Raw genomic sequence first — 25,312 nt, forward strand, 5'->3', positions numbered from 1 at the left:
CTTTGGTGCACCACACCTTGACAAAGTGCCTACTGTCCTGTCCTAATACTTAAACTATTTGAAGGGCTGCCCTTCAGGAATTGTGGGACCATGGACTGCCAAAACAGGCAGGACCCCTTTCTATCTCTCCAGTCAGCCCCTCATCCTTCTGCGCTTATATCCAGTAATGTAGATCGCTCTGCAAAATCGCACAGCTATGTGTGCTGAGCGATCTGTCAGGACCAGTGTTCTACGGTGAGAACACTGGGCCTGACCGGCAATTAAATTTCCCAGCATGCTGGATCTTAATGTCAGACGATAGCGATACGTGGGACGTGCATCGCTATGGCCCCTACACACGTAGTAATGTAGGAGCATTTTCTAAGCGATCTAGTGAGATTGCTTACAAAATGCCCTGAAATCGGCCCATGTGTAGGCCCACATTACCTTATCTTGTGTATTCTGGCTATGGCTGTATTTGAGAAATAGCTGGCTCCTCTGTCTGACTGTGGTGCACATGACATGAGGTCACACGCACCTTGTTTTAGAAAAAATAAAAAAACACATTTATTGTACTGTACTAACTAGCACCAGTGGCTACCTGGCCCTGGACATCAGTCACCACACACTACATAGATAGTTCCATCCATTTAGCCAGGGGCAGGCTCTCCTTTCTGCCCCGGCCTGGGGTCCCGGCAACCCCCCTGATGGTAGCCCTATCTGTACTTAAAATGTAGCACAATAAAAAATAAATAAAAAAAACAGTAAAGCAATATTGAGCTGTGGACACCAATGTCAAAACAAAATATATTTTATTAAACCCTTAGAATGCACATATTTTTAACTATTTCTTCTATATATTTGATTATAAAAACAAACCACATTTTCAGTTAAAGGAGTTCCATTACCGTATAAAATTGCACATACAAAAAGTCAGATATCTAATTCCAAAAGATCCACATTTTAAAACGCTCAGGTAAATTGTCATAATTGTATAACATTCAGCGTACAGCTCAGTGTGCTCTCAGTAACAAGCTTGCAGGGGTGACTCTTTTAGGATGCCTGTTCCATCACACGTGCGCAGCTAAGGATATAAAGTTATACTGTTAGCATTGTAGCGTTATAGTATGTGCCAGTTTACATTTATTTGAAAAGAATCCACTGTGGATTTTCTGTAATTCACCACTCACCAGATTTTCTCTTTGTCCTCGGTTTTATCTTTGGAGAGTTCTGTGGAAGGAGGCTTGTGTTGGATCTAAGCATTCGGGGTTTAGGAGTAATGGTATCCGCTGTCTGTGCGAGTACAGCTTTGCCTCTTCTTGGAGTATTTGGTGCTAAGCCTCGCTGGGATGGTCTCCTACTGATGTTCTCTTCCGTATCTTCTCCTGCATTCTTGCCTCTCTGTACACGCTTTGCTCTCTCTTGCTTTTGAATGGTTTTCTTTTCTTCCACAATATTTTGGGATTTCTTTCCCACTCTCTTTCCTGTGGTTTCTTCTTCTTTTGATTCAACCTTCACTTTTTGCTTCCTCTCTTTTTTCACAGGTATTGCTTTCTCACTGGTTGCTTTTCTTTTGGATGCTGTCTTCTCGACCTAATTAATCAAAATCATCATAAATAATGCATCTCTTCCACCACACTGAATTAAAACTTAATTCATAAAATCTGTAAAATCTATTTTTAGAAAGACGGTTGTGAAGTGCAAGTCTGTGATAACAAGGAACTGCAATGGCAGGGTGACCAACAAGTGTTTCTACAGCATGGCACTTAGCTACATCTTGTAACCGGATGTTACATTTAACAGCTTGCATCTGTTATTCGCAGTGCAAGGAAAAATACACAAAGCCTACATGAAATCAAGATTCATGATTGTTCAAGTTAGGTTACAGTTCTTCGTTGAATATGGGTGATCTGTGGGAATACTCCTTTGCATATAGAGCAAAAAAAAAACATCCCTCCCCTTCGATCACCAATTACATAGGACACTACCGAAAGCATTTTTCAGTTTTTGAAATGTTACAGTATGCCATATTGTGCTGCCATACTACACTGACACAAGAGCAAGCTACTTCGCTGAGCGTAACTGTTATGTTTTTAAAACTGCAATGATCTGAAATCAAGTGTACGCAAGAACAGGCAATGCAGAGTTTTACGTATTTCAGTCGGATCACCACTTGCAGCTAGGTTTGTACTGGGCCTTCTCCAGTTGACAATGTTCAGGAAGGGCATGTAAATGGAACTGCAGACTATGCAGATTTGCACAAAAGCATAAATATGCCTATTTTCAGACATATCATTTGTACCCCTGATAACAGATATCAATCAAAGCATCAAGTTAGGGCAAGCCAAGCCCCAGAAATGTGCATATTATACATATGAACAAATAAATGTATTAAAGGGCCTGAGTCAAGTAAAGTCGATCTTTTTACAGGGCCCATTTACTAAAAATCACGGGCAGAATATTACTGTATTGCAATATGCGATCCTATCGCGGGGATGTATCATCCATGTGCAGGGACAGGGCTCCAAATGAGCTCATCTCTACCGGGGCACGTCTGCACATGCGCAGTTAGCACTGACCCTCTGCCGGCAGTGAGATCTGTTGCCTTAAGGCTCCAAATGGCTACCGCCATCTCAGAATGGTGGTAGCCCCAGGACCCAAAATGATGCTGCCCAAAGTTGATACACCGGCCAACTTTGCATCCTGATGCAGCCTGCGGCGGTGAAGGAGGGATCAGTGATTCCTGCCAGTGTCCCTCCTGATACATTCATGCGATACTTAATATTTGCAGCTAACCCCCAAAAACAGGGACAGAGAAAACGGACTGGAAATCTCACTTGTTTGAAGACAATTTCAACTGTCTAAAACAAGTTTTCTTTGGAGATTTTTATGTGCTATGCCAATTTTGAAAACCATACTTTTCTATATATTTTCTGTGCTCTACATTGATTTATACAAATTAGATTTTTTGTTTACATTTTAATTAAATGCAGGCAGCGCTGGCCATGGAGTGCAGGGGTGGGGTGCTTAGCACACATAAACAAACTTATGATCATGTATGCAATATATGTGCTAGATCAGTGGTTCTCAAACTCGGTCCTCAGGACCCCACACAGTTCACATTTTCCAGTTCACTCTGCAGGTGCATTCATTACTCATTGACACATTTGAAAAAGATCCATAGGTAGAGCTAATTATTTCACTTGTGATTCTGTGAGGAGACCTGCAAAACATGCACTGTGTGGGGTCCTGAGGACCGAGTTTGAAAACCTGTGGGTTAGATGGTTTTCCCGGATATCAGCAGCACTATATACAGCAGGCGCCATGCGTTGCTCGGGAATCAGCGTGTTTCACACACTCCTAAGCCCGCCCCCAGGACTACTGGTGATACTAGCCAATGGGAGTCTTCACTGCTGAATGCAAAATATCTTTAATAGATTCATTTTTAACTGTATGAGGGAAATCTCATTTCACAATATACCTTTAAAAAGGTAAATATAGGAGAGCTGATTAAAATTGACATATGATAGATTTCCACATAATGTGCTCACCTACTTGTTTATCTTCATGGATGGGCATTTATACTTTACAATTATAATGCAGTCTCTAATAACATATATTCGGTTATTGTACTACAAACAAACATTTGGCTGTAGTTGAACTACGTAAAATATATATATTTTTTCGAATGAACTGACAGACAATGCACGTGGGTATATTTTCCAAGCTTTACACACCTTGATTGGCTTTGAGTCATTATCCACTGATTTGCGTGGCTTTCTTGCTTTTTTCCCTAAAAGAGAACATTAATTGGTATTTCAGAAAGATACACAGAAGTGATAACTTACATATGGTTGATATAATAAAACGTGTGTACTGGAGATTTATAGAGCAAATTTAGAGCTCAGCAGTGGTTTACTTGCATCTGCCACTATGTGCAGTGGGGTACCCCAGGGATCTGTTCTCGGACCAGTGCTTTTTAATATCTTTATTGGTCATATTGCAAATGGAATTGAGGGTAAAATGTGCCTTTTTGCAGATGACACAAAGGTATGCAACATGGTAGACACACCTTGAGGGGTAAAACAAAATGATTGATGATCTAGGTAGATTAGAAGAATGGTCAAGAGCATGGCAACTACAGTTTAATGCCAAAAAATGCAAAATCATGCACTTGGGTGTCAAAAATCCAAAGACTAAATATAGTATAAATGGCACTATAATGGAAACTACTGAGGAAGAGAGGGATCTAGGTGTCACTATTTCAGGGGACTTAAAAGCAGGTAGGCAATGTAACAAAGAAATGAAGAAGGCAAGTCAGATGCTTGGTTGCATAGGGAGAGGTATCAGCAGTAGTAAGAAAGAAGTAATAATGCCACTGTATAGGTCATTGGTACGACCTCACCTAGAGTATTGTGTTCAGTTCTGGAGGCCATACAGTATCTCCAGAAGGATATAAATTCATTAGAGACTGTACAAAGAAGGGCAACTAAAATGGTGCATGGCCTACATCACAAAACATACCAGGAAAGACTAAAAGATCTTAATATGTATACTTTGGAGCAGAGAAGGGAAAGTTGGGACATGATAGAAACGTTCTAATATGTCAAGGGTTTTAACAAGGTACAGGTGGGAGACATTCTTCACAGGAAGAGGAGCAGCAGAACATGAGGACATGCACTGAAACTAGAGGGAGGAAGATTCAGGGGAAATTTGAGGAAGAATTACTTCACAGAGAGAGTAGTAGATAAGTGGAATAGCCTACCATCAGAGGTGGTAGAGGCAACTACAGTAGTACAATTTAAACATGCTTGGGATAGGCATATTGATATCCTTACAAAAAAATAAGGATCAAATATGGTTTGAGGTAACATGTTTAAAAAAGGGGAAGACTAGATGGGCCAATGGTTCTTATCTGCTGTCAAATTCTATGTTTATATGATTTGGCCGAGGTCCCCCACAGTTAAGGACAAACACCCATATGTGTAATCAGCAATGATGAAAAAAGATAACAATGGCAAACTGTGGAAGTAATATGATTCACCTGGCTGGATATATGTTGCAGTGATCTACATTTTTAGCCATTGTAGGTGTGAAGGACATGGGTGGTAGATTTCTCAAGCTTTAAAAGATGGCCTCTCTCTAGGAAAGCACTGAAACAATGATCAGACACAGATGGGAATTTCAGGGAAGGTGCCCATGGTTTCTACACACAGGGAAAGTGTTTAAATGTGGCCAATAAGGAAAGAATGTGGTTCACCACCTGTGCTCAAATGACTGAACATTAGGTTCCTTTATATTAATGTTGACAAGAACCAAACGGAAACTAATAGCAAAAAGCAAAGCAATAAATGCCAGAACAGATAGGACACCATCTTACCTTTTGGAGCAAGAGGACCTGGATCTCCCTGCATTGGGACAATGGAAATTCCAGAGGTCACACAACAGGACTCTGCTGCCAAATACAGCATTCTCTCCACTACTTACAGCTCTCACTCACCGTACCTGAAACCAGATTGTCCTTCCATTGCTGTCTCTCAATGTTTTCATTCCAGGTACAAAGTAACACTGGAGCCATGTTAGAAAGGCAGAATAATCCTCTGCTTTTCCAGCGTCATAACCTTTACCCTCTAAAGTAAATAATAGATACATTGTATATTGGTTAATTATGAGTCAATGCAATAAATGTGTTTATTATGCTAGGAAAAAAAGAAAAACATTTCTATTGAAGTAATCTATTTCTTAACCTGGCACTGCAAAATCATGTCTTGTTTCTCCACATACCTAACTTTATAACCTCCAAGGGAACCAAATGGCAAAGCTGCAGAAGATCAGGATTTTCTTTCTTGATTTTGATCTTCTTACTGAGGTTGAGATCATCATTCTGCAAAAACAGGACAGAGGTACTCAAGACACAGAATGTGCACTAAGTAAGCTAATTTCACTTATTATTCATAATAGAAGTTGGGAGTGGCTGGTAGATTACTGATATCACATTAAAGAACATGGGTACCGAAACACATTGGGGTGTATTCAATGCGGCCGGCGAGAGGAGGGGGGGGGGGTTTACGGCAAGGATGGCTTGTTTTCGGCCAGGATCGCCGAAAACAAGCCATCCTCGCCATTTAATTACTTTGCTGGCTGCTTGTCCTATTCTATGTTCCTGGGGAGTCCCCGCCTTTAGAGGACGGTGAGGGTCGCAGCTAATGCAGCGGGCCCACTGCATATAGCCACGAGCCTCACCGTTTTGATGACCGCACTTGTGGTTTCCACCTCGCTTTTTAGAAATAGCAATGTGGAAACGGCGAGTGGAATACTGAGGGCGGGCTATGACGGCGAGCAATAGGTACTGCTCACCGTCATAACTCGCCTGATTGGCATTAACTGAACTGTCCCGGTGGTGTGCACCTCAAACCCATTTTTTTGTGACATTTCACTTAGCAATTTTAAAAACACCAAGATTCAATTTGCCTTGATTGATGATCTGGAAAAAAAGAAAATCTGGAAAACAGAGGACGAAGGAACAACACCACAACTGATTACATTGCTGTCATTGAGTATGAATGCTAACACATTCTAACATTATGGTAGAGACTTTAAACAATTAGGAATTGTACACATTGTACACCACACACACACATATATACGTAGAGCACCTCACGCAAGTGGACAGGTACACACAACACATACATAACACCACACACAAAAAATAAATTCATCATAGGTGCTAAATCTCAGGAGTGGATGTGGAATACATTATCACACACAAGCTATCAAGTCCGGAGCGGTGTGTTTCAAACACCACCACCACCACAATGAAATGAAAATTTCATTCTAACATTATGGTGGAGGTTTTAACAAATTACAATCTTGGGCCTTTGGCACAGCAGAAGCCAAAATTTTACAGCTATTTTGCAGATTAAAAAACCCCCAAGGTTTTCCCAGGCAAAGCCAGGCGGGTCAGCTACTAAATTATAATAGTTTTATAGAATACCCCTCATAGATGAGGCATATAACTTGATAAGTAGGATTAACTCACATATTATACTGAAACCTTAATAAACCCAATGTCCATTTGCTGCTAAATCATATACAGAATACATTTTTCTGTAACCTGATCGTGGTGCTTCACAGTTTCCAGGACAGCACGAGCTTGCATAAATGGAGGAATCTGCAATCTGGGAAGAGAAGGGACGGCTGAGGAAATAATGTGGTAGGGCCCAATGCAATAAATTACTCAGTGGCGTAACTACCTATTATGCCCCCCCCCCCCCCCCCCCCCCCGATGGTTGTACCTGCCCAGCCGAATCTGCAGTCACGGTCCCGTCGCCGGCTCCTGCTTCTATAATGAAAATGGACTCTTAGAAAATGGCTGCCCCCATACTGCAGACAGAAAACCGTCTGCAGTAAGGGGGCAGCCATTTTCTAAGAGTCAGTTTTCATTGTAGCAGCAGGAGCCGGTGCTGGGAGACGGGACCATGACGGCAGGCAAGACAGCAGCGGGTAACTATAGCCCCGCAGACCCCCGGCGCCCACATGGTCTCTGCACCTCCCCGCCACCGCGGGGGCTGCGGAACTATAGCTACGCCACTTAAATTACTCACAAAAGAAAAACAGAAAAATACAAAAAAGGATGAAAGTAAAGTATGCAGACAGAGAGAATATTCACATATAAAATCTCATAGAAAGGGACAGCCCTCTCCTGCACATGATTAGCCAGCAGCGGCAAGCTCAGCAGAGAACATCACCAAGGAGGTGAAAAACACTGGACCTCACAGGAAAGGAAAGCAATTTGTCAAATTCTGGCAGCATATTTGTCAGGATCACGATACTAAATTAAATATTCAGTCAGTATTTTTAATTATGATTACTCAGAGCCCTCATATTGTATTCACTAATAAGTGTCCTTTCTACAGTATACAGCAACTAAGTTTGAGGGCAGGCTGAACAAAGCAGGATAGCTTTCCGCTTCTGCACAATGCTCAAAGATATGTTTCCTTTCATACAGCACATTACATAGAGTAATGCCTCCATGGCTATAAGTTTTTTTTTATTTGTGAACACATTTGATCACTTTTTTTGTACATGATAACTTTCTATTAACTTTCCAACATAGTCACCATCCTTTTCCCCACATGTGCGCCAACACTTGACGAGCAGAGCAAACCTTCCGATAAGAAAGCTGGTGGTTGTTGTTGACAGCAGGACCAAACGTCAGCTTTCACCACATCGTCAGAGTTAAAGTGTTGACCCTTAAGGTGCTCTTAAATCTTTGGGAAGAGTGTTGCAGCGCCTGCAGCTCAAGGAGGTTCTGCCACACCAGTCGTACAGCCCCGACCTTGCGCACTGCGTTTTTCATCTCTTCCCAAAGATGAAATGGCACCTTAAGGGTCAACTCTGATGATGAGGAGAAAGCTGCCGTTCGGTTCTGGTGTTGAAAGCAACCACCAGCTTTCTTCTACATACAAGGGGGAAATTTACTAAGCCTAATTCGTAGAAAATAGGCATATTCGTATCCAAAAATATGCCTATTTTATACGTGTTCGTATTTTTGGGATTTACTATACCGAAAATACGTCCACTCATATTCGTATTTATAACACATCCGTATTTGTATTTACAAATATGAATGTATACGCCAACGACAGAATACGAATCACCTTTCAAAAGAATGGTGATTCCTAATTTACTAACCGGCAGTATTTTCAATACGGCCGGTAATTGTCAGCAAATAGCGGGATACGCCCGCTAATTGCCGGTCAAATACACCTGGAAAATAAGCTTCATTTTCCAGGCATATTTGGCTTCAGCCTGCACGGATCTGTGCAGGCTTCAGTGTAAAAAAAAAAAAAAAGAAGGAGCCGGGCCTGGTTCCCAAGATACGGGGGACAAAATGAATAGGGGTCCCCCGTATTTTAAGAGCCAGGCCCAACCAGCCAGCAGGGTAATGCCACAACTGGGGGGAGACTTTATACAAGTCCCCCCCGGCCAAAGCATTAACCCTACCGACCAGTCAGTCTGGCCTGGGGGAGTCCCCCCTCCAGGACTCACCTGGCCAGGCTGAAGCCTGGTGCCATCCCCGGTACCCCTGGGCTGTGGGTACCGGGCTGATAAAGTGTAAAAAAAATAGAAGAAACCATTGGGTTTTGTTGTGGAACGAAGAGTCCCAGCAAGCCTGGAAAGCTTACGGGGACTTGAAGAACCACAAGTCCCAGCATGTAGCCCATTAATGGGCTTGCTGGGACTCTTAGTTCCACAACAAAACCAATAGTTAAATAAAAGCACACTGACACATAATAAAAAGAAAACTTTAATACAAACAGAGCCCATACATAATGATACTTATTTTGAGCTTGTAGGTAGCCCTCAGTCCTGGTCCAGTGTCTGCGTCCAGGTCCGGTGTCCTGTGGAAGCAAATTATACTTACAAGTCTCCTCCGGTGAAGATCACGTCCTCTTCGATCCATGTAGGCTCCAGGGGGACTTGGCAAAAAACAACAACCTGAGTACGCGAACCAAGCCGGACTGAGCAGAAGCCGCACAAGTAGGGATGCCAATCCCGGGGCATTTTTTCAATCCCGGGATCCAGGATTGAAAAATGCTCAATCCCGGGATTGGCATCCTTAGTTTGCTGGCGTGTGCCCGATACCCACCCCCACACCGGCCGACCCGCAGATTTACTTACATTGGCAGGCGGGCGGGCGACCGGGAGTGGAGTGGGTTCTGAGGTGCACGGTGCCGTCGGGCTCGTGCACCTCCTCATCAGCACTGCAGCGGGAGGAAGGCGCAGGTGAAGACGCGGTCGGCCGGCGTCGGTGAAGGAGCGGGCTGGCCGGCGCAGGAGAAGAGGTGGGGGGCGGGCGGCCAGGAGGAGTGACACTGACAGCAGTGTGACCGGCGTGCGTGGCCTGCGCAGCGTGACCATCACGCTGCGCAGGCTGCACACAGGGGTCTGGAACAGCCGGGCAGCGTCTGAGCGAGTGCTCAGACGCTGCCCGGTATTAGACTGCGCATGCGCAGTCTAATACCGAAATCCCGGGATTGGATACTCCAATCCCGGGATTGAAATCCCGGACTTTTTAGGGCCAAATCCCGGGATCCCGCCGATCCCAATCCCGGGATTGGCCACCCTACGCACACGGTCTTTGTTGACATAGTGCGGCTCCGCCCCCGAATAGCGCTATTGGCCAGCTTGCAACCAATTAGGAATTATATACGGCCGCTAATATGAATGGATACGACATCGGGGATTACAAAGCAGTCGTATTTGACTGCCTTGTAAATTTCCGTCCGGAATACGAATTTGCATACGGCTAAAACAGCCGTATGCAGTTGCATTCATTTGTATCAAGAATACGAAAAATCGTATTCTTAGTAAATTTCCCCCAAGGTGTCATGTTACAGTGATCCAATTCAATCACAAGTAATACCTATGTCACAGTACAAAATGTTTTTTTTTTTTGCACATTTTACCCTGGCCACTAGGGAACATATCCTGACAATGATCACTTTTAAACATTTGACTATACTGGAAATATAGATTGTTTCCTACCTAAAAGAAGGACACCAATGACAAGTATCGCTCTATGTGGTGGGTACATATATAACTTTAACATTTTCTCACCTAAATAGTATCTCAGCTCGCAGGTAGTTGCCAATGCCATTGAAGTACTTCTGGTTCAGCAAAGCTTCACAGATAGGTTTGTCAAATGCCTTGTCCGACAAGTTACTCAAAACTCTCTCTCTGGAGTTACATTGAAAAAGACAAAGCAGAGAAAAATAACTAAATCAGAAATCAGTCACACATGCAAATGGATTGAACAATTTAAGATATGCCGATACAAAGATACCCAAACTCACCCATTACAGTCAAGATACAGTCAAAAGGATATCTATGTTTGAGTCCAGATTTGTAAATCAAAGTGACTGAGGTACTAAGTCAGCTGTCATCAAGCATGGATATCCTTAAACCTGCTCTATTATGGCCATTTTCGGAAAACTCTGCTCTGATCTCTTTTTTGCTAGATTCTGTAGGACCAAATTGACGGAGGTATTTATTGCTCACTATAAGATATGCAAAACAAATGATCAGCCGGTTAAACATTGAACCAGATCTTTAACAATATAGTTCAGTGATGTCACCGGGGGTGTTCTAGGGTACAATTGTCCTGGCGCTATAAAGAGAGGGGAGGGCCTGGGCCAGTCTACCTAAAGTACCACAACCGGAACCGTGGCCCTCCAGTATGCCGAGGGTCGCCCGCCGTACACTGCAGCCTCCTTCCCTTGTTAGACGCTGGCCACTTGCTACACACGGAAGCCTCATTTACTTGTCAGCGGAGGGCCATGGGTCGCCTGCTGTCCGCCACTTGCCTCTCAAGCAGCCACAAAGAGAAAGGGACAGAAGCTAGAGGTGCTCCTGTACCTCTAGCATCTGACAGGAGAGCGCCCAACACTACCCGGAAGTGCAGGTTCCAGCAGTGCTGGTGTGCATTGCGCACCCCACCAATGAGAATGTAACACTGCAGTGCGCTCCCAAGGGCAATGAGCAAGTAAGTTCCCCTGGCAATGAGCATGTATTTCCCCCATGGCAATGAGCATGTAACTCACCCTAGGCAACGGGCAAGAAACTCCCCATGGGCAACTAGAATGAAACTCCCCCTGGTAACGAGAATTAACCCCCCCCCCCCCATGCCAATGAACATGAAACTGAAACCCCTAGCAAGGAGCATGTAACCCCCAGGCAACAAAATGTAACCACTGGCAGCGACAAAGAAATTAGTAATGTGAATTGGCACTAATATGTGGCAATTTGTCCCTATTTGGTGTGTGTGTGGGCGTGTATAGGGGGGGGGGGGGGGGGGGGGGAACAACCAATTCCTCTTCTGGCACATGGCACCAAAATGTTTAGTTATGTAACTGCTGCTACTGCGCACATTATTTATATAGGTAGCACTACTACTTCAGCCACTATACACCCTTTTTTTTGCAGCATGGCATAGCGTACCTTTAAAAATTATGTGGAAAGTCTTGTGCCTCCCCCCCTGCTGTCATTTAGGTTTTATTTTATCAAATCAAATTGATCGTGTCATCCATAAGGCTCCAACTAGAGGGGTGCGGCCAAAAGATCTGTGTAGCAATAGGTGATGGTTGGGGGGTTCCTATTTTGTTGGGAGCCAATTAACCTACCAGTATATTATTGGATTGTGAGAGGAAATGGGAGTACCCAGAGGAAACCCACACAAGCACGAGGAGAATTAAACAAACTCCACACAGTTCAGGCCATGTCGGGAATCAAACCCATGACCTCAACACTGTGAGGCAGTAATGCTAACCATGTTGGAATAAGCTTATAGGTGCAATAAAAGCGATTGTGCTCGTTACAGGTCCCATCACCTTGTGAAATGTCTGACTGTATAATAGTACATACAGTGTGTCAATAAAGGGATTTTTGTAAGAACTTACCGTTCGAATCCCTTTCTCTGATATGGTCCTGGTGACACAGCTCAACACTGGGATGTAGGAGGGTCCGAAGGAGCCAGGCACCTATCCTAAAGCTTTAGAGGGTAGGCTCCTCCCCTACTGCATCCCTGGACTCTTCAGTTCAACTTTCAAAGCCACTGGAATACATTAACTCAGTACAAACACCTGCACATTATCTGCACATTTTATAACAGAAACTGTTAACTTTTAACCATTTTAACATGAACATCATGAAATTCTGGCATACTTACTGAGCGTAAGGGAGGGATCGCTGTGTCACCAGGACCATATCAGAGAAAGGGATTCGAACGGTAAGTTCTTACAAAAATCCCTTTTTCTCTTTCAATGGTCCTGGTGACACAGCTCAACACTGGGACGTTCCAGAGCCGGTCCTTTGGGAGGGTACGCTCAGGTCTGCAGCTCTCAGCACTGCTCGCCCGAATGATGCGTCCTCCGACGCGAACTCATGGAATCTATAGAATTTGGCAAATGTGTGAACAGATGACCAAGTGGCAGCTCTGCAAACCTGCTCTGCTGTGGCCCCATGTCGAACCGCCCAAGAGGTGGCAACTGACCTGGTGGTATGCGCATTTATTTTGGCCGGTACTGGTCTACCCACTTTGGTGTAAGCAAAGGCTATCATAGACCGCAACCACCTAGCAATAGTCTGCTTAGATGCAGGCCAACCAATTTTGTGTACGTCATACAATACCAACAATGTGTCAGTCTTCCTGACACTCTTCACTCTGTCCACATATATGCGTAAGGCACGCACAACATCCAAAGTTCTCAATTTGTCCCTTTTCTTAGAACCCTCTGGGGGTTGAAACACAGGTAGAACAATCTCCTGATTTAAATGGAAGGTAGATACCACCTTCGGTAAAAACTGAGGCACTGTTCTTAAAACAGCCCTGTCATCATGAAAAATTAAGAAGGGAGATTTACATGATAAAGCTCCCAACTCTGAAACTCTTTTAGCAGATGCTACTGCTAACAAAAATACTAGCTTCCACGTAAGAAACTTAAAGTCAGCCGACCTTAAAGATTCAAAAGGTGCCTTTTGAAGGCATTCCAAAACCAGTGATAGATCCCAAGGTGCTACTGGTTGCTTGTATGGAGGCTTCAACCTGGATACTCCTTGTAAAAAAGTTTGAATTTCCGGCAAAATGGCTATCTTTTTCTGGAAATAGATGGACAAGGCCGAGATCTGCACCTTCAGTGACTGAAGGCTTAGGCCCGATGAAAAACCATCTTGTAAGAATTCCATCATTCTTGATAGCTTAAAATGAGATGTATGAGCCTTTCTTCTCTCACACCATCGAATGTAAGTCTTCCAGACTCTATAATAATTTGCCGAAGATACAGCTTTTCTGGCCTTTATCATCGTCTGTACTACTGCGTCAGAAAACCCTTTTCTTTTTAAAATGATGGTTTCAATAGCCAGGCCGTCAAAATCAATCGATCTGAATCCAGGTGATTGAATGGGCCTTGTCTTAGAAGGTCTGGTCTCAGAGGTAGACGTCATGAGTCCACAGACAACCTCTGAAGCCTCGAGTACCAGGATCTCCTTGGCCAATCTGGGGCCACTAAGATCACTGGAACCTTCTGCCCTTGTATTTTCTTCAGAAGTCTCGGTAACATTGGTACAGGTGGGAATGCATAAAGGAGATCTCCCTGCCAGTGAATAGTCATGGCATCCACTGCCTCCGCTAGTGGATCCCTTGTTCTGGCATAGAACCTGGGCACTTGACGGTTGATCCTGGATGCCATCAGGTCCACATCCGGAGTTCCCCACCTCGAAGTGATTTGGTGAAACACCTGAGGGTGTAAGCTCCATTCCCCTTCCTTGAGCTCCTCCCTGCTCAGGAAGTCGGCTTCTATATTCTCTATCCCCGGGATGAATATAGCCGATACAGCTGGAACATTCTGTTCCGCCCATAGGAAGATTCTGGACACCTCCCACATGGCCAATCTGCTGCGTGTACCTCCCTGGTGATTCAGATACGCCACAGCTGTGGCATTGTCGGTCTGAATCCTCAAAGGGAGGTTCTGTAACCTGTCTCCCGCCAAGGAAATCACTTTCCAGACAGCTCTCAGCTCCAAGATGTTGATTGGTAATGCTGATTCCTCTGCCGTCCACAGGCCCTGAAGCCTGAGATCCAGGACTACTGCCCCCCAGCCCCTGAGACTGGCGTCGGTAGTTACTATCAACCAGTCCCAGGTCTGTAATGACCGACCCCACTGAAGGGAATCTATTTCTGTCCACCACTTCAAGGATTCTCGGGTGTCCGAAGACAGCACTATCATCTCGGATTTCATGGTCAAAGTGTTTCCTGACCAGGCTGACAAGATGTTCCATTGGAACCTCCGAGAGTGGAACCTGGCAAATTGAAGCGTCTCGAATGACGCCACCATCTTCCCCAGGAGCTTGAGGCACCTCCATACTGAAATGCTCTGAGCCCTGAGAATCTCCTGGACTAGGGTGACCAGATCCCTGGCCTTTACCTCCGTGAGGAATACCCGATGAAGATGGGTGTCTAGTATGACTCCCAGGAATTGGAGCCTTTGCGACGGTACCAACTGAGATTTTTGCAAATTTAAAATCCAGCCGTGAGCCTGCAAAAAACTGATGGCCTCTGCCAAGTGACTCTGCAGCATGACTGCTGACTCTGCTTTGAACAGGAGATCGTCCAAATAGGGTATGACTGTGATTCCCCTGAGCCTCAGCACCGCCGCCATTACTGACATTATCTTTGTGAATACCCTTGGCGCGGTTGCTAGCCCAAAGGGTAACGCCCGGAATTGTAAATGCAGGTCTCCTATGGCAAACCTCAATAAGGTCTGATGCTCCGGGTGTATAGGAACGTGCAAATATGCGTCCTGGACATCCATGGACGCCAAAAATTCTCCCTGGTCCAGACTCAGGAGTACTGACCGTAGGGACTCCATTTTGAAATGGTCTACCCATAAATGAACATTTAGGGATTTCAAATTTAGTATTGGTCTGAAAGACCCGTCTGGTTTGGGCACCAGGAACAGCGTGGAGTAAAAGCCTTTCTTCCACTCTGCCCTGGGGACTGGTGTAACCACCCCTTTCTCCAAAAGGGAGTGAGCTGCTCTCACAAGAGCTGTACGAAGCCGTGCCTCCTTTGGTAAGGATGTGGGGATGAACCTCTTCGGAGGCGGCCCTCTGTAAGGGATTTTGTAACCCTGTGTTATAATATCTAACACCCAGGCATCCTGGCCTAAAGCAGTCCAAGCGTCCCTGAAGAGTGTGAGACGCCCCCCCACTTTTGTCACTGTCGGGCGAAGCCCCTGACAGTCATGCAGAGGGTTTATCCTCTCCCTTTGTGGCTGGCTTCTTGTGAAAAGAGCCAAATTTTGACTTCTGTGTCTTGCCTCTAGAGGACTGAAACCTTCCCCTGAAAGACTGTCCTCGAAAGGACGCACCACCTCTAGGGGAGGGCCGAAAGGACGGCTTAAAAGCAGAAAATCTTGACATCTGCTTTGCTGAGGAGGCCGGCAGGAATGTACTTTTGCCGCCCGTGGCCTGTTTTATAATCTCCTCTAGCTCGGTACCAAAGAGTACCTTTCCTTTGAAGGCTAATGTTTCCAGAGCCTTCTTGGACTCATTGTCTGCTTCCCAGGCTTTAAGCCAAAGCACTCTCCTGGCATTAATGGAGACTGTGGACACTCTGGTAGCCATTTTAATAGCTTCCTCCTCTGCTTCCACTGCATATTCTGCTGCTGCCTTAATCTTTTCTGCAAGCAGTAATGCACCAGGGTCAGCCTGCAGCACGGTGCATAATTCACCAGCCCACTCTATCATGGCCTTAGAGACCCAGGCTGAAGCAATAAGGGGCCGTAAGGTAAACCCCACCCCTTCAAAGATAGCTTTGAGGTTTCCCTCCAGCTTTTTATCCACAGAATCTTTGAAAGCTGCACCGCCCTGTACTGGTAATACAGTAGCCTTGGACAAACGTGCCACTGAAGCATCCACCACTGGGACCTTTTCCCAGAGCTCCGCATGAGACTCTGGCATGGGGTACAGACTAAGGAATCGCTTAGGCATCTGAAGCCTCTTATCAGGAGTTTTCCAAGCTCCTTCTAATAATTCCTGTAACCCCTCATCTGAAGGAAAAGTAACAGCCTCCTTCCGCTGTCGCTTAAAAACACCCTTAACAGGAGTCTTATCCTCCACAGTCAGCTTTAAAGCCTGCTTCACAGCTACAATGAGATCCTCTATACCAGCAGCAGAGTTCTCTTCCAAATCATCACCCTGATCCCAGGGGATGTCAGTATACTCTCCTTCCTCTTCATCTACCACAGTAGTTAAAGCATAAGACCTTCTAGGGGTCCCTGCCACATCATCCATTTTGTCCAGCATTTCACTGAACCTGTTAATCCCTTTTGCAGTATCCTGCATCACCTGAATCAGTGCAGGATCTGCCTGGGTAAGAGGCAAGGAGCCAGACGACTGCTGAGATGATGGCATAGGTCTCTGTGATTCTACCAGCCCATCACTCTGCCTGTCCAAAAGCTGCACCAAAGCGTTTACTGACCTGCCTAGGGCCCTGGCCCACGCAGGTTCCATATGCTCTGCCCTATGGGGATCGCTGCCCATGGGTCTCACATCAGCGCAAGTAATACATAAGCCCCCCTTGGCCATCTGCTCAGGGACAAACTTTTGTGTGCAAACATTGCACGCGCTCAGTGCATTAAGGGCTCCCTCCCCCAAAACCACAGCCTGATGCTCAGACATGATGCAAGTGATAATTGTATATCTATCAGTATACACAGTGCAAACAATTGTACAAGCGCTTATACAAAGTCAATGCACCCAGTCACTTAGCTGTCTGTAGGTTTCTCTGCGGGGAAGCGATGCCCAGGAAATCCAAGTCACTCTGCCAGGATCAATTCGCCAGCTCAGCTCCGCTGCAAGCGTTCTGAAAGGCGCCAAAGTCAGAGTGAAGGAAGAGACCAAAGTCCCTGCTGCTGCGGGGTCCGTGACCTTTTGGCGCCAACCACCCCCAGCTAGCCGCTCCTTAGGTAGGATTTCCTTGTTCCAGTGTCTCCCCCTCAAATGGGGACCACTTGGAACATGCCTGTCACAGCGCTGCTGTCCTCTCAGTCAGGAGCTCAGCGTGTAAGCTCCGCATAAAATGGCCGCCGCCATCACGGAGCGCCTGTCCCCCATGATCCCCACCTAACTGTGGAGCCGGTTTCAGGCAGCTCCGGAGCCCAGGCAGCCTCTTAATAGAGGCTATGAGCGCAGCACAGGGAGACCAGACAGCGTCTACCCTGTGCACAGATAGCTGACAGGACGCGCTTCTGTCAGCTCCTGCTGCGCTAGCAGTGTGAGGATTCACTATGAAAATCCTCACACTGTGCCTACCTAGCTAGGGTAATAGTTAATAAAATAATAAAAATCCCCTAACTACTCTAATTCTTCGGCTGCTCCTGCAGCCCTTTAGAATAGCACCCACTCCAGTGGGCACCTAACACGAACTGAAGAGTCCAGGGATGCAGTAGGGGAGGAGCCTACCCTCTAAAGCTTTAGGATAGGTGCCTGGCTCCTTCGGACCCTCCTACATCCCAGTGTTGAGCTGTGTCACCAGGACCATTGAAAGAGAAATACTGTAACTTAAGGCCCCCATACACTACGCCGACTTGTCCTAAGGACAAGTCGGCCTAATGTCGGCCCAAACTTCCCCTGAGCTCCCCCGGCAGCTCCTGATATGATTTGGCACTTGATGTGCCATTTTTTACATGTGATAAATCGGATCGATTTATGACATGTAAATCCGGGGAGCTGTGGGAGAGCAGGGTCTGGGGGAGCTTGCAGGCGGGGGCGTCAGGCTCCGTCTGTAGGAGCGGGGACCAGAGACCGGAGAGCAGGGTCCGGTCCATGTGTGATGAGAGAGGGTAGTCACCTAGCGGCAGGAGAGGTGGCGGGGAGCGGGGTCCAGTCCAGCTGCAGGAGGGGAGAACGTCCAGCTGAGACTAGGTAGCGGCAGCTGCAGGCGGGGAGCACGGAGCGCACGGCGCATAACAGAGTCCGGGTAGCGGCGAGTGGGAGAATAGGAAACATCCTATTCAAAAGACTGGGCGGGCAGGGCGGACGCTGATTGGCTGAGCTCTCAGCCAATCAGCGTCGATTGGCTGAGCTCTCGGCCATCAGCATCCGCCCAGTCTTTTGAATAGGATGTTTCCTATTCTCCTGCTCGCCGCTACCCAGACTCTGTTATTATGCGCCGTGCGCTCCGTGCTCCCCGCCTGCAGCTGCCGCTATATAGTCTCCAGTCCACACACTAGCTCACTACCCCTCCTGCAGCTGGACCGGACCCTGCTCCCCGCCACCTCTCCTGCCGCTAGGTGACAACCCTCTCTCATCAAACATGGACCGGACCCTGCTCTCCGGTCCCCACGCCCACAGACCAGCTCAATGCCGGCTGCACATAAGATTTATCTTATGTGCAGACCGTCCGACATCCAGATCTGATCCGATGCGCACGGGACCGCGCATCGGATCAGATTGGATGTCATACCCTACACGATTTGGGCAATTTCACCCGATTTTTCAGCCCGATCCTCCAGAATCGGGTGAAATCGGGCCCAAATCGTGTAGTGTATGGGGGCCTTTACATGTTATTTTGAATGCATTTAGGGGCAGATTTATTAAGCTTGGAGAAGAGATAAACTGGAGATAAAGCAGAGAAAAGGTAAAAGGAGATAAAGCACAGCCAATCAGCTGTGTTTGAAAAAGACAGTTGGGAGTTGATTGGCTGGTGCTTTATCTCCTTTTACCTTTTCTCCACTTTATCTCCAGATTATCTCTTCTCCAAGCTTAATAAATCTGCCCCAGAATTACTCTGGCATAGGCATGTGCTCTGATGCCATATACAGGGGCACAAGGGTACTCAGTCTGACATATATGCTTTATGACACATCTTAGTATCCCAATAATACAAAGAGATTATGCACCTGAACTTTTCATATTCCATCATCACACACGGCCCGCGATCTGGCTGCCATGGGGCATTATATGCCCAGGTTCCAAAGCGACGTGGGTCCACAAAGCAGAGGACTTGCCGAGGAACATGTTTGGTGTAGAAGCGCAGGTGAGCATGTTTATGCATGTCATCCTCTGCAGTGAACTTGAAACTGCCAGACATTCCAAATCTGAAGACAACATGGGCGACTTCTTCAGCATCGGATAATGGGGTGAGGATCACTTTTATCTCTTTTCCTCGAGACACTGCGCTGATGGTGTATTCTGGGCAGCTGAATGGCACCTCTGCATTTTTGCTAACCTCTGATTTTTCCACCTTGCCCCCAAAGATTTGTCCAGCACATACTCTGTTAATAAAGAGACTGGCAAGATGGAGTTCTGGTCCCTCTGGCATTTCTGAAAAAATGTGGGAACAAAAATGTATTTAATCTGAATCTATAAAAAGGAATAATGCAATGACTCTTGCTGAAACCTTCATGTGTTTTATTTTAAAGACAATATATAGATATAACTGCTTAAACAATGCATCTTTTATGGAATAGAATAAAGGTTAAACTAATATATGAATAGGCAAGTTAAGAAACAGGGTATAATGTGTACTAAGCCTTAGAATGGGGTACAATTGAGAGAGATAGATAAATTCCCAGCCAACTGGTTCCTGCTGCGCTTAGTAAATAAACCTCAGAAGCTTTTTCCAGTTTATTTTGCCCAAGGCTTAGGGCTATTTCACACGCTCAGGCTCCTGCCGGACGGCGAAACCCAGCACGGCCAGGAAGCCATGCCGCACACAGCAGTTTACAATAGTGGGGTAGGCTACAGCCCGGCAGCCGACCCTTCCAGTGGTGGGATCCGGCTGAAACCGGACGGCCGGGCCGTCCCGTGTGAATGGATACAATTGTGTCCATTATTAACTAATATATGCGGCATGGCTTTTCGCCGTGCGGGGTTTCGCCGCCCGGCATGAGCCGTACAGTGTGAAATGAGCCTTAGGGTGGGCACACATCTAATCGGCTCATGTGTGTATGCACAATCCTGCGGTTCCCAAGTGACATTTTATGTTTGGCTGTGGCGCACGATCAATCAGATATCTTTCCATTGCTCATTACATGTGTACGGACAATCTCGCATGGTACAGGCTGAAAGGAGATCAGTCCGATCAAAGTTCTTATGTGTAGTAGGCCTTAATACATATTCTCCATAGATCCTTAAAAGAAAGTGTTCCAGCCCTTACCTTATCCTAAAATAATGGTGGTCATAACATATTGGTTTGGATCACTATACCATTTAATGCGGATCCTCAATTATTTGTTTATAGCAAACCAATCAATTATATTTTTATATAAAAGATATAAATATTTTGGATCTATGTTTCTCTCTCCACAAAAAAACTAAATTAGAAATGTGCTGTTCCAACATTTAGGGAAACTTGTTCCACACTGGTGCCTGAGGCCCTAATTTATCATATCTCCCTCTGGAAAATAAGGTAAAAAGACCCAAACTAAAGAAGCATACAAGACATATAATTATAAAATATAAAAAAAATATTGTTTCCTCGCTAATTTACAGGTATAACGCACCACATTTGCAATGCACCCAGTTACTTTTATGGTGTGTACACACAGGTACAATAAAATTTGCATGCAGATCGCAAAGGTTTTTTACCTTGTGATCCCAATGCGCGCTCCCAGGACAGCACAAATCAAAACCCAGTTAGACAGGCAGCAATGACCATATAGTGCAGATCTGCACTATATCGTCCAAATTGCATGCATGTTGGGTGGCTTGCCGTGCGATTCAATCACATCAGGATCGAATAAAAAGCCTAATCCACCGTGTGTACACACCATTAGAGTATTAGAGTGTTGCATTCAATTTCTGTACACTTGTCTACTACTGTATATTAGTCCTTTAATAGAAGGAGCTCTTTAACATATTACTTGTCCTGTAAACTAGATACACAAATGTATCATTAGGGGAGTATTTATTAAAGCACTAACCAATCAAATTTGATTTTAGTTACGATGTGGAGATTTGACATTGTGATAGTCAGTACTCTTTATGAATGACAAATAGTGTCCCAGAGAATGAGCTCCTGTCATTTTTCTAACACGATTGATTAGGGCCCTATTAATTTCCATGCTTTGATAAATACTCCCGTAAAAATGTCAGCCACTAGTAAAGAAATATTAAAGTTGTTTAAAGTCAATGTCTTTAATGGACTTTCTCCAACATTTCACATTGACAAAAAGTATCTAGGAAATGTATGATCAGCTCAGACGTGTAATTCTGGGAGGCAATGGAGTCATCTGCCATCGGGCTCCTGCTCCCAAGAGGGCACCTCTTCTCCCCCAATGAATTCGAAACAGTTAACTGAAAGCCGTCATATCGCTTTTGTAATTGACTACCCCTCCTAGCAGGACCATAGACGTCACACCGGGCCATTTTCCGGTGGGCCGGGCCATATCTGGCCACTTTACCCCCTGGCTGGGTGGAGGAAAATGCTACCACAGCGGTTAACGGCGGCGGACTCACCGACTCCTGCCTGCCCAAACTAAATATGGCCATGACCGCGGGTCGATCTTGGGCGACGTTATCAGAACACAGTGGGCGGACTTGCTGATGCCGGGTAAGTGGCGTTAACCAACCCCTAACCCCCCAGCTGCTTCAAGATTTTTGCCCCTGCCTGTATTAGACATACATACAGGGGCGGATTGGCCCAGCGGGAAACCTGGCCATTTTCCGGTGGGCCGGCCCAAAACGCAGTAAAAACGGGCCGGCTGCGCTGACCCTGCACTGTTTGGGCACTTTGCCCACATCCAAGATGGCCACGGGAGGGCTGTTGCGCATGCGCGATAGCGCAAAGCACCTCCCGTGGTACTTTGTGTGCGGCATCAGCGCAGGCTCCCACTGCTCCCATTCCCCACCTGGAGGCAGCAGAGCAGGCCCCCCCGCACAGCAAACACTGCCCGCCACCTCGCTCCCCCCGGCATTACAGCAACGCTACCCCCTTCCCCCCCCCCCCCGGGCAGCCTCCGACAGCACCCCAACGCCAATTTAATCTCCATACTGCTTGCCACTGCAGTATTATGTTCTAATTGCCCCCCCCCCCCCCCACAATGGTAATGTGAAGCTACCATTTAGAATTTTCTCTTCCTGGGGTATTTAGCAGCACCGACTGGGTAACTGCATTATAAGGAGGTACTGTTTCATACCCTCCAACATGACTCATTCCATTAGGTATCAAATGCATACCTCCCAACTTTTGAAGTTGGGAGGTCGGGTCGCCGCTCGTCGTAGTATAACTTCAGCCTCGTCGCTTCTTAGGAGGCACTGGCAATTCCCCCCCCACACACACACCAACCAACCCCCCCCCCCCCCCCCACCGCCCGCCCGTCTGTCCGTACTTACCGCTCGCTGGCTCTGCAGGACTTCATGCTCCACTCAGACGCGCAGAGATGGCAGCTGCTGGATAGGAAGAGGACGTCACTGTGACCGCCCAGCAGCTTGCGCACATACGCTGGAGGCACAGTGACGTCCTAGAGAGCGTGGGGGCGTGGTTTATATCTCCCAACCGTCTCGGGAAGCCGGGACTGCGGTAAGCAGTACCGGGACGACGGGACATCGGCCGTAAATCGTGAATGTCCCGCCGAATCCGGGACGGTTGGGAGGTATGCAAATGCTCTGCTTCTGGACTTCTTTATTAATTTAGGATTGCCTTCATCTGTGCTGAAACACCGTTATCATCATTTGTTCAACACAGATGACTGCAATTATCAATTAAGATAGAAGTCCAGAAGAAGTTTCTGTAAACTGTAAATACCCAGTTTGTTGTATCACTGTCTCCTTTGTAAAGCGCAGTGGAATATGCTGCCCCGTATAAGAAACGGTTGATAAATATATACATTTTGTACCTAATGGAATTGGTCATGTTGGAGGGTATGCTGTTTAAGTTAGGTCTGAATTAGTAGTCTATTGGAGCTACTGCCAAATCATTAGGAATAGTTCATGATGTATTGCAGTGTTTTTCAACCACTGTGCCGTGGCACACTAGTGTGCCTTGAGCTGTTCTCAAGTGTGCCCCCAGATCTAGAGATGCCCAAACCAGTTTACAGCCACCGCCAGTTCAACTGTTATTTACTAGTCTCTTCTTTTCATTTAAAGGGCCAATGTATTTTATTTGTGTTACCTGTGGGGACCAGTGTGATTGTTTTTTATATGGGGGCAATAGGTTTGGTTTTTTCCTGTGGGGGCCAATGTGTTTTGCCCTGTGGCGATCTCATGGTGTGCCTTGGCAATTTTACAATCTGATTTAGTGTGCCACAAGGTAAAAAGGTTGAAAATCACTGATGTATTGTAAACTTCATCATGGTACACTGGAGGGAGCCAGTGCTATACGGAGGATGTAATGAAGCATGGCAGTAGCATTACATAACACGTAATGGGAAACTATTAATTAGAATAGCTGCAATACCACAAAACATGCCCGGACATCCCACCCAGTAAAGGCAGGGAGGAAAATCCGGCATAACTGATAATGACAGGATACTAGATTTTGAGTAACCCCAAATTGTGTCCCATTACATATAATGTACTGCAAACAATGTGACAACAACCCCCTGCAACTCACCAGGTTGTTACACACTATACGGAGCGGTCACGCAATTGAACTGACTTTAAACTCAAGTTACTATCATTCGCCTAAAGATCCTCCTTACATTAGAATGAAAACATATGTGTGCGTAACTATAATTAGTACAATATAACTTAAGTTAGGCGGCCACCCGCATGCATTCTGCTGGGTGCTTCACACAAGCTGCTGTGTCTAGGTGTGCGGTTATGTAAGAAACAGCGGCTCTGTCCATGCTCCTCCCCTGTCCCGCACACAGCGCCCCCGTACAGACACAGCACGTGTCTCACTCTCTCCCCCCACCTGAGGATGGATGAGGCTCCCGGCTGCCCCGTTATACTGACAGTCACAGCAGCTCACTCACCGTCACCGCGTTCTCTTTAATCTTCCGCTATAAACAAAACGATGATTCTCCCATTGGTTTATTATGGTGTGCGGGTGTGCCACAGTGCCGCCGCTATGCGTGCTGGGATATGTAGTTACTTGTATGAAGTCTTTAGAATGATTTGCCAGGTAGTGGGAAAAGAGTATCCCATGCTACTGCTACTGTAGTTGTCGCCTGACATTTCTGCGGGCAAAGCAACATTTACAGATTTTTCTCAGTTATGTATTTAAAATTGCAGGGTTTATTCCCCCACTGGTTTGTCATGTGCAGCTTATGGTGTCCTATTTATAAAGAATCACATTTATAATCAGATCTGGGTGCACAATTATTGCTCAGAATCGCATTGCAGATATGATTCTTAAGGTGCCCATACACTGTGCGATGATCGCACCTGTAACGGGCTGGATTGCATCGCATACCTCCCAACCATCCTGATAACCCTGGGAACGTCCCGATTTTCGGGGACGTTCACGCGTCCCTCCCGCCACCGGCAGTGTCCCGCCCGGGGGGGGGGGGGAATTGGGGCAGTTGGGAGTCCCATTAGTTGCTGGCGGGCAGAAAATAGACGCTGTGCACATGTGCACAGCATGTATCCCCTGCATCCAGAGAGGCTAGAGGCTTACAGACAGAGTCTCAGGGCCATGCCCCCACAACGTAAAACGGGGGCATGGCCTCGCAGGATGACGCGATTATAGACCACGCCCCCTCCCGTGGCAAGTCACGCCCCCTAATTTCGTGCAAGTGTCCCTCCTCGGACCAGCTGAAAGTTGGGAGGTATGCATCGCAATTGATGCATTCTGCATGCGATGCGATGCGATGAGAAGGCAACA

The 25,312-nt window shown here is 46.3% G+C and overlaps 1 protein-coding gene across 3 annotated transcripts; it reads right to left on the reverse strand.

Annotated features, from left to right (window-relative positions):
- Positions 1-774: 774 nt before the first annotated feature.
- On the reverse strand, positions 775-24,589 carry LOC146074969 (endonuclease 8-like 1). Of its 3 annotated transcripts, none has more exons than XM_083183728.1 (10): positions 24,462-24,589; positions 19,443-19,866; positions 10,603-10,722; positions 7,094-7,157; positions 5,764-5,863; positions 5,485-5,609; positions 5,360-5,387; positions 3,717-3,772; positions 1,170-1,572; positions 775-1,063 (listed from the first exon to the last, which is right to left on the reverse strand). In XM_083183728.1, exons 2-10 carry the CDS (start codon positions 19,862-19,864, stop codon positions 1,050-1,052), a joined length of 1,332 nt encoding a protein of 443 aa, XP_083039854.1. In that variant the 5' UTR covers positions 19,865-19,866; positions 24,462-24,589; the 3' UTR covers positions 775-1,049. The 3 variants fall into 3 exon arrangements, with proteins under 3 accessions (XP_083039854.1, XP_083039853.1, XP_083039855.1); XM_083183727.1 differs by having other exon boundaries at positions 24,401-24,505; XM_083183729.1 differs by lacking the exon at positions 24,462-24,589 and adding an exon at positions 24,098-24,233.
- Positions 24,590-25,312: the final 723 nt, after the last annotated feature.

Source organism: Crinia signifera, chromosome 4, assembly GCF_055691185.1.
Source record: "Crinia signifera chromosome 4, ASM5569118v1, whole genome shotgun sequence".
Lineage (NCBI taxonomy): Eukaryota > Metazoa > Chordata > Amphibia > Anura > Myobatrachidae > Crinia > Crinia signifera.

Coding starts and splice junctions, on each gene's coding strand:
- LOC146074969 (XM_083183728.1), bottom strand. CDS start 19,864: ATGCCAGAGGGACCAGAACTCCATCTTGCCAGTCTCTTTATTAACAGA. Junction 7,158..10,602: donor CGAGCTGAGATACTATTTAG/GTGAGAAAATGT, acceptor TTCTCTTCCCAG/ATTGCAGATTCCTCCATTTA. Junction 5,864..7,093: donor CTGTGAAGCACCACGATCAG/GTTACAGAAAAA, acceptor CTGTTTTTGCAG/AATGATGATCTCAACCTCAG.